Raw genomic sequence first — 17,183 nt, 5'->3', positions numbered from 1 at the left:
CGTGAAGTCAAATTAGATGTCATACTCCGCGAAGGGGAGTTCAAAAATGTTCGCACTACGGGAGAAGATGCGGAAAATAATATCAGAGTTGGCAGAACAACTACAGAGTTTGGAAAAGTACACATACCAGGGAAGATTTGGCGTTGTTGCAGAGAAGGGAGATTGAGGGTACAGAGCCGTGATGGATAGCTAAGAGGGCAACAGTCACGATCGTGGAAGGGGGACCAAACTACACAGTCATGCTAAAGGATGTTTCTTATAAGTGAGTTGAAAACCGTTAAAAAGGGTTGGATTGAGGTAAACTCATAGTAGAAACGTAAAATAAACCCAGGTATTTTGGAAGCGCGACTGATGATGTTAACGAAGTGGGCATTGAAACGAAGTTTGTCAGCGAACCCATTTATCACACCCATGTGTTGATCCGGATTAAGGTGGGAGTAAGCAAATAACACATCCAGTGGTATTTGCTGACATTTAGTGTTAGTTTGGGAACCGAACGCCAACGGACCAAAACTTCAAGGTTGGACTGCAAGAGATCACTGTCCAGTAGAAATGAAACGGAGGCAAATAATTTAAAGTCATCTGCGTAAAGCAAATGCGGGCATGTGAGAATGGAAGGGAGGTCATTGATAAAAAACAAGAATAGTAGGGGCCAAGTACAGATCCTTGAGGGACACCAGAGGAGGCAGATTAGGCACGGAATGAGCAACCATGAAAAGAAGCTCTGCTAGAACGGTACGAGAGGTAGGAGGATAACCAAGAGATGTTTGATTGAAGTTGAGTAGAGGGAGTTTGGAGAGGAGAATATTATGGTCATCGGTATAGAAGCTTTGGAGAAATCAGTATAAATTGGTAGTACCTCCTGTCGTGAACTAAAGCATTTAGCAACGAAGACAGTAAAGACCAGAAGGTTTGAAGCGGCAGACCGTAGAGGTATACCAGAAGAGGAGATCGGACAGGAATTGTAAAAGATTTGATCACACATTGAGTTGGATAATATATCGTCTCCGTTGGTTGACGATAAATCTGAGTTGAGACCCTGAAAGTTGACGTTGTGAAAGTTGAAATTAGTAAAATTACGCGCAAATTTAAATGACGAGGTGGTGATCGTCAATTTTGACATACGAGGGTAAGCAAAGAAAAAAAAGCATTAAGCATTTTTGGTGGCGTCGAAATTCAAGGCGGAACAATGATTCATAAAAGACAGGAGTAGAAGGGAAGAGTAGGAGATATTGTCGGAAGGAATGAGAAATCTTCGATGATTAGGGCATGGAATTTGACAGTAAAGAGTTCCGACAAGCTATCCAGCAATTCTTGGTATATGTGAGAAGGGAAAACATAGATACAATGAACGAGAGAAAGTTGGTCGGAGAGACACGAAGAGCAACGCAGTCATAAGGATAGATAGATAGAAGGGGAGAGGACGGGATTGACACGGAGTGTATCTTTTATTGCTATTAGAACGCTACGAAATGCATCCCGGTCCCTGTGGCAGCGGAAAATGGAGTACTCTTTGCGGAGCTTGATGTCTAATATGGTATCATCAAGCCAGCTTTCAGAAATTTAGTTGAAACGATGTAGCTGAGCCAGTGCGAACAAAATGAAGGCCCCCAGCTTGGTTCTTAAACCCATAACATTTTGATAGAATAAATGGACAGTAAACACGGATCCAGTTACATTGATCGCCTGTCTCGACGATCAATGTAACTGACTGTCCTAATATTTACCCGTGAATTAGTACGCTTGCATGGCTTGATGAATACAACTTCAGGGCACGAAAGTCCTTGGGGTTTAACGTGAGTACCTGCCGTGATGGCATAATCCCAGGGTCCTCTTCGGACGCGGATTGATTTTGTAACCACAATCAGAGCCCGCCAAGCAAGCACAGCGGTCCTGGTTTATACTGAGTGCAGGCTCAGCAATTCCACGCTTGAGCTCCGAGGAGCTCCGCCCGCGATGTAGGCATAACCACAACCACCATGAAACTCCCACTAGGGGGCCAACCGGTAATAACCTAGCCGAGAACACATCCTCCAGGAATTTTCCTGGAGCATATGCTCTCAGAGGACCATCCCGGTTCCCATGGTACCAGATAACCTCCGGTGAGGCTTCGTGGCAGAGCCACTTCAGATGAGTTCCTTGCAGACTCGGGTCTGATGGCCCTCCTCGAGTACGTGGGGACGGAACTCCCCAACAACTTCAGGGCAGAAAGAAATATTGCTGATTATGTCAAATTCGTGAGGATAAACGACTTTGAAAGATGCTATCACTAGATCGAGGTTGCGGTCTTTTGCCACTTTGATACAGGACAACGGTAAAAGAAAACCGGCCTTACTCTTAATGGAATCCAGTACCTCGTTCGTAGAAATAGCGAACTCCAGTCAGGAGATAAAAAGCTGTTTTGGTGAGGACACCACCTTTAACGTGAATTTACGGGCCAGAGTCACAAGGTGGGGTGGCTGTGTTCCGATTCGTGACCTGCTTTGGGGGCTACAGATATTATCCCATTGAAGGTGTGAAAAAGCGGAACATGGTCAGAAGACCGTAACTTGTGGTCGCGTAGGAAATCGGAGAAGCAGAGCCAGTTGAGACATGCCTTATGTAGAAGACACTGAAAATGAAAGCTTGCCTTTCAATGGAGCTGTTCCAAATCAACTAAAATTAAGAAGCGCATTTTCAGAAGCCAAAGTGTCGTCGATCGAATTCCTATGCCACTGGGAGTACGTAAATAGCGACGATTTAGTTGATTGTGGCATTTTGGCGTTGCCTCTATGTTGCAATTCACCCTCTCGAGAGTATTAAGTGTTTGTGCTGGCCTGAATTGCTGGAGTTGGCTAAGTCGGCTTTGGCAGAAAGAAAAGTAAAAACAGCTAAAGCAGTCGAAGTAGGAAAAATAGTTGTTACCGCTGGCAGAGAGATCATAAGCGACTGCGGTACCAATGTACAATACAAGCCTCCACGATGCACTGAATGGCTGCCGTGACTGTTTACTAAGCAACTGTATCGCCTTCGACAGCGTGGGGCGATAGGATATGTTATTGGCAAATTGGCAACGCTATATTCGTCAAGTCAACCAGTTTGTCCAGAAGCAGATCCTTTTGTGTTGCCGAAATACCAGGACCTTGAAGGATAATCACCTCAACCATAGCTTGCGAAGGTCATGCAGATGCCTTAGAAGCTGCATTGGTTTGTGGTCGCGATATCTTTTCGTTCGAGCAGCGAACGCATATGTTGCCTCATGAACTTCCACAGACGCTTCACCAGAGCATCTTTCAACACTGAATACTGGCTCTCAGCCGTCGGGTTAAGGATTAGGACCTTTGAATGAATCTATATTTTGTGTTGACCGCTGATTCCATATAGAAGCTCCTTGACACCCGCGGTTTCGCCACGATGAACTTCGACTAGCAGACCTATATTGATGGTTTCTGGATTTGTGTCAGCTGATAATTTGGTGAATTCACCATCTTTTGCAAGCTCGAATTCACGCTTCGGGTATGGCCATCTACCATGCACCATTAATATCGAAGGTCGCATCAGGCTAAGTGCGTACTGCGAGGAAGGTGGTGAGGTGCGTATGTTATCTCTCTTTAACGTCGTGCCCACATTTGTCATCTAGTTTCAGCGCCCCTTCCGGCATATTGCTTGAATTTGTACGATGAAAGAAAGGCATTGCACATGTACGCCTTTCATCAATTGCAGACCCAAGAAAACCATCTAGGCTCTATCAGCACGATGTCACACAAATCAGAAACATCCGCAGCATCAACCATGTATAGGATCGTTGGCCTTGCACAGGCAACAACCAGTTAGATACCTCATACCATAAACGATCACATTCCGTGCCTCCTGGACACTGGATCTCCTCCTTCTCAACGTAGTCTTCTTGCATTACGCAGTCTTTCTGTCACCCACACAGAATTTTATCCCAATACCTAACGAATTGGAATATCACCTAAGGGGAGGAAATCACAGAGTCGACGCACTACGAATCTTTTGATCTTTTGTAAGGATATCCCGCAGTGCACTTGTCTATCACGTAGGAAGGTAATCACTATTGTGAGTTTATGATAGAGTCCCTATTAAGGCGCGAACAAATAGCTCGCAAAGTTTCATTTTGTGGGCTGTCTTCCCTAGCTGTCGTATTAACGTCGTTAAGAAGACGTGTCGAAAATAACCTGACGCCGGTAGCTCAACCGCTGGAGGAGAAAAGGTCCGGAAAGTGTCGAAGTGCACTGTTGGTTCCACTTGTGCTGATCAATGAGCATTTTGGTTAGCCATAACTCACTAACTGGATGGAGCAGGAGTAGCACCGGATCCCTCAGTAGAAACCCTATTAATACATCTGGATAAAAACCTAATTTAAAGTCAACCATTCTAATCCTACAAATGTTCATGCATTTTGTGTCCCACATTGGGCGCCAATCTTGATTTGTTATTCACCACAACCGGTATCCGGTCTAGGCCTGCCTTAATAAAGAACTCCAGACATCCCGGTTTTGCGCCGAGGTCCACCAATTCGATATCCGTAAAAGCTGTCTGGCGTGATGACCTACACCATCGCTCCATCTTAGGCAGGGTCTGCCTCGTCTGCTTTTTCTACCATAGATATTGCCCTTATAGACTTTCCGGGTGGGATCATCCTCATCCATACGGATTAAGTCATCCGCCCACCATAACCTATTGAGCCGGATTTTATCCACAACCGGACGATCGATACCATAACTAAAGAAGTTGTGAAAATTCACATATGAAGTCTAGTTAACTCAGAAAGAGGGAAGGAGACGGGGTCTCTTGCCCCTTGTGGCTGTAATGAATATAGAAGTGGGGGTGTGTCAAAAATTGAGACGTTCGACGATTCGGGCTACCTGCAACTGAGGGCATACATAACGAATTCTCTGGTACTTATGATGTGATACCTCCTAAAATTTGACATTTGGTAACTCGGCTTATGCGTATGTTACGGCTGAGTTTCTTTTGCTAGAAAATGGAATAATGAATCAATGTTACTTTCGTCGTCTCTGCATCAATCAACGCTTATTACATGCCGCATGTATAGCGCGTTAACCACACCTATGCGCTATCGTTCATGGTTACTTAAAATGTGCTTCAGCTCCATCCACGGTTTCTCGAAACGCCCTCACTCCTCGTCTACTGTTTTAAGCCAAGTCCCCTCGGAGCAACCCACCCGATGGTACGGCACAGGTGGGTGTTGACAGTGGCTTGGAGCTTTTGAGTAACAGCAAGGTTCGCTTTTCATTTATCACTTCCATATAGCAACACAGAAAGAACACTAGCACAGAGCAGTCTCAACTGGGTGTTGAGCTAATTGCATTTCTAGATTTTAGACAGGGTAGCGAAACCGGATTTAGCTCTGTTAATGCGTCGACCAGCATTAAACTCGGTGCCACCTTGGGCGGAAACCACGCTTTCTAGATATACAACTTGATCAGCGCCTGGATCTGTTCATTAATACAGAGTGGGATGGATCGTTTGACCGTCTGGCTGAGAACCTTGGTTTTGTTGGGGTTTGTCATCAGTGCAACTCTATTTGCGTCTCTCTCCAAATTCAGAGTTATTTGGCCCATGACCCGGTGGGAGAGCAAACAGAGGTCATCAGCGTAGTTGAGGTGTTCAAGGAAAGATATCATTGTCCATTGAATTTCGTCACGTCCTCCGGACAAGGCATAAGAAAAAAAAATAATATCGGTGACAAGATGCAACCCTGGTGGACTCCTCTTTTGACTTGAAAATCATCCGTCAGTGCAGTACGTAACATTTTACGCCATCGTATGCTGCTGTAATAACAGCTATTAGTTTCTCCGGAATGCACTTCCTGTGTAGAGCACTCCAGATATACTCCTTGTCCAAGAAAACAGCCTGCTCTTTGTCGATCAATCTTTCGAGGTGTTCTTTGATGCGTTTCTGGATTATTTTAGCAATTATCTTTGCAAGGGCAGGAAGCACGCCGATACCTCTCCAGTTCTGGCACACCAAATGAGTGTCCTTCTTTGGAATCTTAACGATCATCCCCTTCTTCTACACTCCGGAAAAGATCTCGGATTCCCAAGATGTCTGTACGAGTGGAAGCAATAGAGGGAGACCGTGAAATCCAGCGACTTTATTCCGTTGGTTTTTGATAGTGCCTTCAACTCAACTATATTGAAAGTCTTTGCTGGTAAATAGTATTGCACAATTGTGATGCTTATTAACCAAGACCGGAATCTTGCAGTTAGAAGTCTGTCATAATCGGCTTCTAGGTCAAGAGTGCGTGTCTTGCGGTAGCCGTCAGAGAGAACACGACACCGGATTCGCGTTTGCTAACGCTTGGCTTTGCAGAGTACGAAAAACCTTGTCCTGGGTATTTCAAGGGAGGGGGAAGATACTCTGCAGGGTTCCACAATCTAACTTTGCTTCGGTCCAGAATGTCCAACTGATATCGTTGGAATTCCTAGTCAAGTTGGAAAAACGAGCATTCTGAGAACCCTCGCTACAATTGTCAAGAAACGTGCACATATTCTAGAAGCTAAGGCGTCCTTACTCGCTGTTGAGGTTTCGGTAAAAATAAGGTTTCAAAATTTGCAGGTTGCTAGCCCACATCCCTTTTAGTTGCCTCTGATGACAAGCAGGGAAGATTTTGAGTGTATGCTTATGCCCAAAACTCACAGGGCATAGGACACGAGAACAGACCTAAGCAAAACAACCAAAGAAGTTGTTGACTGACGAAATCCACCAGTACGTAAGAGCAGTCCTACAAAAATGACTAGGCTAGCCAATTCAGAAAAATGGGAGGAGAGGAGTCTTGACAATTCTACTTATAATGAACATAGAAGTGGAGATGCATCGAAAATATGGCTAAACTACTGAGATGTTAGACGATTCGGCCTACCTCCATGCTGAGTGTATGCATCTTAAATCCTCTAGTACTTAACATTTCATATTTGCAGACTGACCATATATTGCGGTTCAGATTGTTCATTAAAGAATTCCTGGATAAAGAACAACATTGATTCATCCTGAAGAACCCTCCAGTGATGGATCGATTCGCGGTCACTGCTTTGCTATTGTCAATGGTGCCTTCGTTGTCTCTCCTCGCCCGTCATGTCATTAGTTGAAAAATCATGGCCTGTTTCATTTTCAAGCAGGTTTAGAATTCCTCCTTCCAATATGATGGAGTTTCTCAACAAAAGCATGAACGCTGAACTTTCTACGTGGATGACGGGAGTCCACGGTAAAAAGATGAACTATTTCTAAAGTTTACTACGTGAATGCAGACAATGGAAATTTGATTGTCATCTTGGACAAGGAGGAACATGACAAAGCAGTCATGGCCAAGTTGAACAACGGAAACTTTCATGATTTGAGGAAAGACTATCTATCGCGGGTTAAATACGAAGGCATCATAGGAAACCTGTTAACAGTGAGAATGCCTAATTCAACCCTTCCACATTCTTCTCTCATCTGCCGTCGTATTCGGGCTTCTCTCGCTCAACGGGGTCTTTTGGTCTCATACGGAGTGTGTCTATCGGTTCGGGCTTCGTCATTGTGTAGGCTACGGAATCCTTCATCCTCATCTAGAGAGCCAAAAATTCTTCAGAGGATTCTTCTCTCGAACACAGCCAAGAGTTCGCAATTTTTCTTGCTAAGAACCCAAGTTTCCGAGGAATACATGAGGACTGGCAAGATCATAGTCTTGTACAGTAAGAGCTTTGACTCTATGGTGAGACGTTTCCAGCGGAACAGTCCAAGAAAAAATCGTTTACGACACTGTCAAAAAAGGGCTCTTCCAGCTGTAAAGGGGAATATTCCGTATTCGCGTCTGATGCCTTCAAAAAACTTTCGGTCGATTAAAGATATCAGTTTATAAGACAGCAAAAACGATGTCTGAATTATCTGTCCCACGCCGATTCAAAAAATATACCAGCAAAACCCAGTTGAGTGCAATAGTACCAGCATACATTGCTTCACTATAAGAAGGAGGTAAAGCCAGGCGGTGAGGAGGCCAGGAGGTGAGCAGGCAATAGACCGCAGGCGTTATATTGACGACAGCACTAGTGAAAGCCATTGGCCCGGAAAGGAGATAGAACCACCGCCCCACTAGGAAACTCCAGAAACAGGGGGTTTACTTGCTTTAAACAACTGGAGAGACGCCTAGACAGGGATCCTCAGCTACGCGAGGAATATGACAAAGCTATCAGCGAAAATATTGAGCTAGGGCATATGGAGCAGGCGATCCCCTTCGTTGGAGCAGATAGGGACGTCTATTACCTTCCTCATCATCCGGTTATCAAACTAGAAAGCTTCACGACAAAAGAACGCCCGATTTTTAATGCATCTGCGAAGACAACGAAGGGGTAAATGACAAGTTGCATATTGGACCTAAGTACAAGACGATTTCGCTCAAATCTTACTAAAATGAGGGGAATGGAATTTCGTGACCTCAGAAGATATCGAAAAAATGTTCCGCATGGTGATTATGCAGCCCTGGCTTTGTATAGACCTACCAGAAACGTACCGATTCAAGAATACGTGGTCACGACCGTATCCGTCAGAAGCTTACAGCAATTGGGAGATGATGAGGAAGCAAGCTTTCCTATGGCGGGAAAAGATTTCAACGAAGACTTTTACATGCGTAAGTGGGCTTCCAACAATTTGAGCCTGTTGGACCGGATCCCAAAAGATGCCAAAGGATCAGGTCTATTTGAGAGCATGCAAGAGTCTACGATTACCACCCTAGGACTAATGTTGGACCAATCAAGAACCACTTTCGGCTGAGACTGATAAAGTGCGCCAGGTGTCATCAAATAGTGCTGGCATTTTTGACACGCTGCAATGCCTGGCACCAGTGACCGAAACTGAGAACGTTTGGAAAACGAAAATTGGATGGTTTGACATTCGCCTGGAGAGTATTCTGACTGACTAGAAACGTATCGGTGAAACATCGGTGTCTTACTTGCGTAAGGTATGCAAATCAGCGGAAGCAGCAGTTAATGGGCGATCTACCAGCAGTCCGGATCACACCAAGCCCACCATTCTTGCACTGTGGTGTAGATTACACCGGGCCTTTCAAGACACGAATGTCAAAGCGTAGATCAACAGCCACGATGAAAGGGTATGTCTGCGTTTTCGTCTGCATGGTGACGAAGGCGGTGCATTTGGAACTGGCGAGCAATTTAACGACAGAAGCCTGGACAAGGAGATGTAGCGGGCGATAATAACCCCGTAAGAAAAAGTCACGACAATATCAGCAAAGGACGGGGTTACCTGGGGTGGATTATGGGATGCAACTGCGAAGTCGGCTAAACTACAGCTGAAATTCGTTTTTGATGAAGAGCGATTAGTACCTACCTTCCAAGAATTTACAACGGTGTTGTGCCAAGGGGAAGCATGTCTAAATTCAAGGCGCTAATGCCCCGCGGATTTGGAGACTTTCACACCTGGTCATTTTATGGTTCAGCGTCCATTGAAGGCGAGATTAGAAGTTGGCAGGACCCAGCGCGATCTGTATGAACGATGGCAGCAAATCAAAGCATTATATCAGGTGTTCTGGAAGAGATAGTCTCGGGAGTGGTGCAGGTCACTTACAAACTGGAACCAAATTGTTCAGGCTGCAGTAAAAAAAAACCGTCTGCACGCGCATCCGGTGCATGCAAAAAATATTTGCATATCCAAGGTGAATATTTTCCGCATGCACGCATATTTAGCATGTAAGCAATTTGTAATTTTTCTCATAGGAAGTAAGCATTTTTGTACACTTTTTGATATTAGCGCGTAAGCACTTTTGTACCTATTTAAGCGAGAACAATTAATAAAGAGTTTAGTGTATTTTCAAGTCCCGAAGAACTAAGCCTTTTATTCTTCTCCAGTGAGGCTGCTGGAGACTTCGAAGATTTGGAAATATACTCTACTGGACTAAACTTGATTCGGTGTTCCACCCAATTAAGAAGGACAGACTCATTCGGTGTTTCACCCAATGAACATACTGACAGACTTGAAAACGAACTTTACTTGGTTTTGACTTGAGCAGGTGTTTCACTTGATCAAGAAGAGAGACTCACCCGGTGTATCACCGAGTGGACCTATCAGGATTGAGACATTTTTTGGTGACCCCGACGTGATCGGCCGACCACAACATTAAAAGGACACGAGGCGAGTTAATAACTTTGTGGAATTATCCTAGCCAATCATGGAGGCGATACTTGAGAAAGTTAATAATCTTACTCACCAACAAGATGTGACGGGCCAGGAGATTCAGCGTCTTTTGAGTAACTACCGGAAAGATTCGGTAGCTCGTAAGACAAGGGAATATCTCACGACGAGATTGGAACAATTGCAAAATCTCTGGACAGCCTTTTCGGAGAGAAATGAAGAACTTGAAGAGTTAGCGCATTATCTTCCAGCTCATCCATATTTCGAGAAACAATATTTCTCTTCAATGCAACGCGAGTACACCAAGTACAAGGAGGACATTGCGGAACGCCTTCAGGGTTTGGAAGGCACGTCCAAGTTGAATATCGATTTAGGTAAATCAGCCACGGGTGCTTTAGATACAAGGGCCACCACGGCAGCAAACAATGCTCAGAACGAGCTTCCCAGCGATGTCGTGGTACTAATAAGGCAACAGCAATCAAGGATACGGGCTGTGGAAAACATTATTAGCGGCATCGGCACAGTTGAACAGGCACAACCCAAATCATACTACGAATTGAAGACAGCTACTTTATCAAAGTACTGGGAAGAGTTGCGTCAAGGCCATCAGAATAGATGGCAATATTCCAGCGATCCAAATGAGTTAGGGTACAACGAGGAGAATTTTCTCAACCTCGAAGAGCGAATTCAAGACACCTTAATATTTCTCGCTGAATTCCGTTCAAGGCTGGATCCTAGCGTAGCTCCCGCTACAAGGGCCTTTCCAAGCATCAACTTGCCAAACGTGACAATTCCTGCCTTTGACGGCGATTATGCACAATGTCAATCCTTCCACGACTTATTCCGCCAGATGATTCACGAGCAGCAATTGGGAAATGCTCAGAAAATGTGGTATTTGAAGAGCAATCTAAAGGGTGAAGCAGAGCGACTTATACGTCATCTGCCCATTACTGACGAAAATTATGACATTGCATGGACAACGCTAACAAACCGCTACAGCAATCAACGATTGATGGTAGCCACGCTATTGGATAGGCTCACACAGCAGCCGATGATTACTTCGGACTCCCCCAGTGCTTTGAAAAAACTTCATGACATTACGAAGGAATGTCTAGCAGGACTCAAGAACTTTAATATCAATATAGCTAGTTGGGATCCCATTTTATTACATATTTTACTGAAAAAGTTAGACAAGGTTACGCACGCCTTATACGAACAAACTTTGACTTAACCACGAGAACTGCAGCCGGTTGATGCATTTCTCGCGTTTTTGGAAAGACGCTTTCAGTCTTTAGAGGCCTTGTGTAGCGACAAGAGGAGTACGACTCAAAACAAACCTACAAACCGAACCTCGGCTTTAATATCCACCAAGGACAGTCAATCTTTACAGTGCAAAAACTGCAAGGGAAGCCATCGAATCTACACATGTGAAGCCTTTAAACAATTGTCCATCTGGGATCGAGTAGCCAAAATCAAGCAGCTGAGGCTATGTTTGAACTGCCTACGGGAAGGACATCGAAGTGCACAATGCAGCGCAGGAAGTTGTCTTAAATGTGGAAAGAAGCACAACACTCTACTACATATGGACGCCAACAATCAAGACAAAACAACGCCCTCTATCACCGCAATTCAAACAACAGCCAACGCCACCAAGCAAGGTCAAGTATCAAGTATTGTAAAGGACAAGGGTTCTACAAATGTCAACCATTCTATTGCATTATCAACGGAAATATCAGCATCAGAGGGACCTTTTGTTCTACTAGCTACTGCACTCATCAAGGTGACAAACCAAAAGGGCAAGTCGATAGAAATGAGAACTCTGCTGGATAGTGGCTCCCAAATAAACATAATTACAGAAACGGCTATGAGAAAGCTGGGACGACAACCAACTAGTTACCATATACACATTCGTGGTCTGGGCGAAGCGTCGCAACAATCGCAACAGAAGGTAACGTTGTCATTCCAATCAAGAATCACTACGTTTGCACGGTAGATAGACGCTATAGTTTTACCACATATAACATCCTCTCAACCATCGCAAGGTCTGAATTCAAGGAATTGGGCCATACCCGGCAACATTCAGCTTGCCGATCCTCATTTTGATCGGGAAGGGCGTATTGATCTACTTCTCGGAGCTGACATCTACTACGAACTATTAGCTACAGGGCAGATGCGGCTATCAAGGAACCTGCCACTGCTGCAAAACACGGTCTTTGGCTGGATAATTGCTGGAAGGGTTGCAACATCCTATCAGAAAGACGTTACATGTGGCATCCTCAACACCGATGATTCCAAGCTCAGCGAGCAGATAGAGCGTTTTTGGAAATTGGAGGAACCAGAATCTACAGAGAACCTTGCGATGACAACACAAGAAATAAAGTGTGAAAATCATTTTGCTCAAACCATGAAACGAACGAACAATGGACGTTTCATTGTGAAATTGCCTTTCAAGGTGGATCCAGCAAAACTCGGCAAATCTAGGGGCAATGCGGAGAGGCGACTTTTCAAATTAGAATGGAGATTAGCACGAAACCCAGAACTACGCAAACAGTACAATGAATTTATGGACGAATACAAGCAACTGGGGCATATGACGGAAATAGATGAAGGAAGTATTCCGAGTCTTCATTACTTTCTTCCCCATCATAGCGTTCTGAAGCCAGAGAGCACCACCACTAAACTTAGAGTAGTTTTTGACGCCTCTTCGGAAACCTCTTCTGGATACAGTTTGAACGATGTACTTGCTACAGGCCCTACCATCCAATCCGAATTATTTACCATTCTCGTACGATTTCGGCTGCCTTGCTTTGTTTTTACTGCTGACATCGAAAAGATGTATCGACAAGTCCAGGTGTCGGAGGAAGACAAGAGATTTCAACTAATTCTATGGCGAAATGAGCCTAATGAACCTATAAGATGTTATCAGCTGAACACGGTCACATATGGTACTTCCTCTGCACCATATCTAACCACCAAATGCCTACAAGAATTGTCATCACAGACAACGCGCAAATACCCATCCGGTTCGACTGCATTAAGACGGGATTTTTATATGGACGATGTGATGTCAGGTGCAAACACCTTGACAGAAGCTATTGAGACGCAACATCAACTTCGCACAATCTTGCAATCGGCCGGCTTTAAGCTTCGAAAGTGGTGTGCAAACAACAAGAATCTTTTAAACAACATTCCTGTTGAAGATCAGGCACTCCAACTGGACATAACCCAAGAAAGGGAGGAAAACGTGAAGACACTAGGATTAGTTTGGACTCCTAAGACAGATGAATTTCAAATTATCATAGATGCCCATACACGGAATCTAAGAAAGTAACAAAGAGATCAGCTTTATCCGATATCGCTCATCTGTTCGATCCGCTAGGATTGATGGCACCAGTTACAGTTACTGCTAAAATCTTCCTTCAAAGGCTGTGGAGTCTCAAAATAGGTTGGGATGAAGAAATTCCTTTAGAACTACAGGCGGAATGGTCAAGATATTATCATATAATGACTTGCAGGGGCTGAATCAAATTAAGGTACCTCGTCACATATTTGGAGGGAAGGTACCTGAAAAAATACAGTTACATGTCTTTTCGGATGCTTCCGAAAAGGCGTATGGTGCAGCGGTATATTTACGAGCTATTCAGTCAGATGGGGTTCGCACAGTTCGTCTTTTATGTGCAAAGTCGAAGGTGGCACCATTAAAACGAGTGACCCTACCAAGATTGGAATTGTGTGCAGCAAGGCTAGCAGCTGAACTCGCTCATCGGCTTAAACGGGACATAGAAATTCCAGACTATAATTGCTTTTACTGGACCGACTCCGAAATTGTCCTAAATTGGATCAATGCAGAAGCATCGTCATTTTATACGTTCGTGGCTAATCGAGTCGCTGCTATACAACAAAAATCCTCACCCAAGCAATGGAGGCACATACATTCAAAGGAGAATCCAGCAGATTTGGTATCGAGAGGTGTCGCTCCAGGAAAACTGCAGAATTATGCCCTCTGGTTCTATGGGCCTATATTTCTTCATGGGACTGAAGAGTGCTGGCCGGAAAGGTTTCATAGTGTAGATCCACCTTGGAGAAAAAACGTTCAAAAATGGTATTGGCCATGATGAAGGACTCAATTTCCCTTATCAATAAAATCGACCATCAACACTCTTTTCAACGACTGCAACGCATAATGGCACATGTGCTACGGTTCGTTAGGAATGCACGAACAACGAACCACAAGGAACGAGAAAAATCGCTCTTAACTGCAAGCGAAATGGAGGAAGCCTTGCGAGTAATAGTAAAGGAAGCTCAATTGGATGTGTATCGAGAATCTATGCAGCAACTAACATGTAACAAGCAATTAAACAACAGCGATCCATTGAGCAGTCTGCATCCATTCTTAGACGAATTCGGACTTTTGAGAGTCGGCGGTCGGCTTGAACCTTCAAATTTAACTTATGATGCCAAACACCCGATCGTTCTTCCTTACGGCCATTACGTAACTCGATTGATTTTAAATGATCTGCATCATAAGCATCTTCACGCCGGACCACAAGCCTTATTGGCAATAGCGAGACAACGATTTTGGCCTATCAAGGGCAAAGCAGCCATCAGATCTATCGTGCAGAGCTGTATGAAATGCGCAAGGGCGAAACCAAAACTCATGACGCAGCTCATGGGAAACCTGCCCGCCCATCGAGTACAACCAGCCAGACCATTCACGAATACTGGTATCGACTTCGCCGGCCCTCTATGGATTCACTTTAAGGGGAGAGGCAATCGTCCGCAAAAGGCGTACCTTGCTGTTTTTTGTTTCTTTGCAACAAAAGCGGTGCACCTGGAACTAGTGACGAATCTAACGACAGAAGCCTTCATCAATGCGCTGAAACGTTTCATTGGACGTAGAGGACATTGTCGAAATCTATATTGCGACAATGCAACTAACTTTGTGGGCGCCAAAAATCAACTAGCAGAATTAAACGAAAGCATATACGGGGAACAATCCCAAGAACAACTGATCAATTTTTGCACACCCAAGGGTATTGATTTTCATTTTATTCCACCAAGATCGCCTCATTTCGGTGGCCTGTGGGAGGCGGCAGTAAAATCCGCCAAACACTTTTTAATCAGAAACACGTCCCCAGCAAAACTTACGTATGAAGAAATGGCAACTTTAATAATCGAAGTCGAGGCTATTTTGAATTCAAGGCCACTGACACCTCTATCATCCGAGGCCAGAGACCTTACGGCATTAACTCCAGGCCATTTCTTAATTGGGGAACCACTAACGAACCCAGTTGATGTACACGCCCAAGCAGTAAAGGCAAATTTACCGCAAAGATGGAAGGAAATCAACGACATAAAGATGGTGGCAAAGATGGTCAAGTGAATATTTGTCGGAACTGCAACAGCGTCAAAAATGGAAACAGAGCTGCGAAAACGTAAAACCTGGAATGCTGGTGGCTATCAAAGAAGACAATATTCCCGTTCTGCAGTGGAGATTGGGGCGAATAATAAAGGGGATAAAAGGTCGAGATGGTCTAATAAGAATAGCAGAGATCAAAACATCGTCAGGAGTCCTACAGAGAGCAATTCATAACTTAGCACCGTTACCGGTAGAACCGAATGACACCGAAGACTCCTCGCAGCAAAAACCCCCGGCTAAATCAAAGGAACGGATTATAGATACCTGCACGCAAAACTCAGAAGCAACTCGATGTTCAAGAGCGAAGAAGAAGAGAATTTCGCACTCCCCTGTAAACCTGCTACTGTGGACGATTGATCCAGAATAACGGTTGACCTAACGCTCAACGGAGGGGAGGATGTTCAGGCTGCAGTAAAAAAAAAAACCGTCTGCACGCGCATCCGGTGCATGCAAAAAATATTTGCATATCCAAGGTGAATATTTTCCGCATGCACGCATATTTAGCATGTAAGCAATTTGTAATTTTTCTCATAGGAAGTAAGCATTTTTGTACACTTTTTGATATTAGCGCGTAAGCACTTTTGTACCTATTTAAGCGAGAACAATTAATAAAGAGTTTAGTGTATTTTCAAGTCCCGAAGAACTAAGCCTTTTATTCTTCTCCAGTGAGGCTGCTGGAGACTTCGAAGATTTGGAAATATACTCTACTGGACTAAACTTGATTCGGTGTTCCACCCAATTAAGAAGGACAGACTCATTCGGTGTTTCACCCAATGAACATACTGACAGACTTGAAAACGAACTTTACTTGGTTTTGACTTGAGCAGGTGTTTCACTTGATCAAGAAGAGAGACTCACCCGGTGTATCACCGAGTGGACCTATCAGGATTGAGACATAAATGGATCAGCTGGTTCTCATTGAGGAAAGAAAAATGCCGCCGGCGAAATGACGATTGGCTCACATTAACACCATTCACCCTGAAAGCGAAGAAAATATACGAGCCCTCACAGTCCGTTACCATGGATCACTGAAGAAGCAGATTGGCATCGTGAATCTATGCCCGCTGTCGCTCGGTCTACCCCACGAACCCGAGGTAAAAAATCCTGCCTATCCATGTAAGAGTAATGACAGGACCTCAACAACAAAGCAGGTAGCTACTATAAAAGGATACCCATTGCCGCCGCCCGCCGTTACGATGGGACGAAGAACAAATTCGAGTGTTCGGATATTATTGCATAACTGGCAAACACGAAGACGGTCTGCTGCACATAACAGCCGTCCATCGAGTCATAGGAGGGGGCCGGTATCTGATGCCTCAATTCGGCATCAGCACACTCGCAGTCGATTTCAATCAAGGGAACTGCTTCGAACTTGACCAGTCCTCGCTGGCATCATGTTTTCGACAGGACAAAATCTTCTTATGCACCAAATGTAACAAAGAATATGGACGGCATGCTAAACTAAACTTTTGATCAGTAAAGGGGTCTGGAGCGGACCCAGCAACTGATCAAATCTACAGAGATATCTCAAAAACTTGAAAAATGGCAAAAATTGACAGTGTAGGTGCGCCAGCAGCTCTGTGTAACTCCAATTACCTGTCCCGTGAACACACAC

At 44.5% G+C, this 17,183-nt stretch overlaps 2 protein-coding genes across 2 annotated transcripts; both read left to right on the top strand.

Annotated features, from left to right (window-relative positions):
• Nucleotides 1-10,186: 10,186 nt before the first annotated feature.
• On the top strand, nucleotides 10,187-13,480 carry LOC119650839. Its single transcript, XM_038053979.1, has 3 exons — nucleotides 10,187-11,344; nucleotides 11,396-12,097; nucleotides 12,143-13,480. Exons 1-3 carry the CDS (start codon nucleotides 10,187-10,189, stop codon nucleotides 13,478-13,480), a joined length of 3,198 nt encoding a protein of 1,065 aa, XP_037909907.1.
• Nucleotides 13,481-14,248: 768 nt separating this feature from the next.
• LOC119650838 lies at nucleotides 14,249-15,532 on the top strand. Its single transcript, XM_038053978.1, has one exon. The coding sequence runs from the start codon at nucleotides 14,249-14,251 to the stop codon at nucleotides 15,530-15,532; it is 1,284 nt and encodes a 427-aa protein (XP_037909906.1).
• The last annotated feature ends 1,651 nt before the right edge of the window (nucleotides 15,533-17,183 follow it).

Source organism: Hermetia illucens, chromosome 3 (genome assembly GCF_905115235.1).
Source record: "Hermetia illucens chromosome 3, iHerIll2.2.curated.20191125, whole genome shotgun sequence".
NCBI classification, from domain to species: domain Eukaryota; kingdom Metazoa; phylum Arthropoda; class Insecta; order Diptera; family Stratiomyidae; genus Hermetia; species Hermetia illucens.
Note: the sequence above shows the minus strand (reverse complement) of the source record. Positions and strands in the feature narration are given on the sequence as shown.